The sequence below is a fragment of the Charadrius vociferus genome, unplaced genomic scaffold (genome assembly GCF_000708025.1).
Source record: "Charadrius vociferus isolate BGI_N301 unplaced genomic scaffold, ASM70802v2 scaffold621, whole genome shotgun sequence".
Taxonomy (NCBI): domain Eukaryota; kingdom Metazoa; phylum Chordata; class Aves; order Charadriiformes; family Charadriidae; genus Charadrius; species Charadrius vociferus.
In genome coordinates, this window is record NW_009646926.1 from 898,672 (window position 1) to 899,710 (window position 1,039).

A 1,039-nucleotide genomic window follows, 5' to 3' on the forward strand; every position below is an offset into this window, starting at 1 on the left:
CACACTGGGCGCTTGGTTACCCACAGCCTCTGGTCACCTATGGGCAGGGCATCCCCTATGAGAGCATCGACACAGCTGTCTGGTGGGAACCCACAGGGCACACCTTCTTCTTCCGTGGGGACAGGTGAGTGGCCCTGGGGTCCTCCTCCCTGCTCTGCCACCTCCTGGCCCCTGGCAGGGGTGGACATGGCAGGCGGTGGAGACCCCTGTGCCTCCTCACCTGCCCATCGCCTCCCTTTCCCAGATACTGGCGCTTTAACGAAGACACCCACTCGGTGGACCCCGGGTACCCAAAGCCCATCTCCATCTGGGCGGGCATCCCTCCCTCACCCAAGGGTGCCTTCCTCAGTCCGGATGCCTGTAAGTAGAGGAGGAGAGGGATGGGTGGGGGGGATGCCAGAGGGGATGGGGTCACTCCTCTGGTGGCCTGGCCACACAGGAGGGTGCCCAGGAGTTCGAGCTGAAGCTCTTTCTGAAGGGTTTTGCCAATTCCAGAGCAAAACCTGCAGGGGTGCCTGGGTTGTGGGGTGCCCTGTGCCTGCCCGCTTACCCCTCGCCTCCACCTTCTTCTCCCCCTGTAGCCTCCACCTACTTCTACAGAGGCACAAAGTACTGGAAATTTGACAACGAGCGGCTCAAGACAGAGCCGGGTTATCCCAAATCCATCCTACGGGACTTCATGGGTTGTCACACGGAGCTGGTCCCAGACCCCCATCCCCGCTGGCCTGATGGGGACAGACCCCCCTTCAACCCCGAGGGCGACGGGCGAGCTGATGGCGAGGAAGAGGAAGAGGAGGAGGAGGAGGAGGAGGAAGATGAGGAAGATTACGGTGAGGGCGGCCGCCAGCCAGGTGGGGACGTGGACGTGGTGGTGCAGATCGACGAGTACACGCGCACCATGAGCGTCGTCATGGTGCTGGTGCTGCTGGTGCTGCTGCTCTGCATCCTCGGCCTCATCTACGTCATCGTCCAGATGCAGAGGAAGGGCACGCCCCGAATGCTCTTGTACTGCAAGCGCTCCTTGCAGGAGTGGGTCTGA

At 62.2% G+C, this 1,039-nt stretch overlaps 1 protein-coding gene across 2 annotated transcripts in view; it reads left to right on the plus strand.

Moving 5' to 3' along the window:
* MMP15 (matrix metallopeptidase 15 (membrane-inserted)) overlaps positions 1-1,039 on the plus strand; it is a 3,212-nt gene extending 2,173 nt beyond the window's left edge. The window contains exons 7-10 of one of the 2 annotated variants that reach the window (XM_009894473.1): positions 14-124; positions 245-360; positions 582-700; positions 821-1,039. In XM_009894473.1, the coding sequence (XP_009892775.1) occupies positions 14-124; positions 245-360; positions 582-700; positions 821-1,039 (565 nt within the window). Of the gene's footprint in view, position 1; positions 125-244; positions 361-581 lie in introns of both variants that reach the window. The other variant, XM_009894472.1, reaches the window with a different exon arrangement.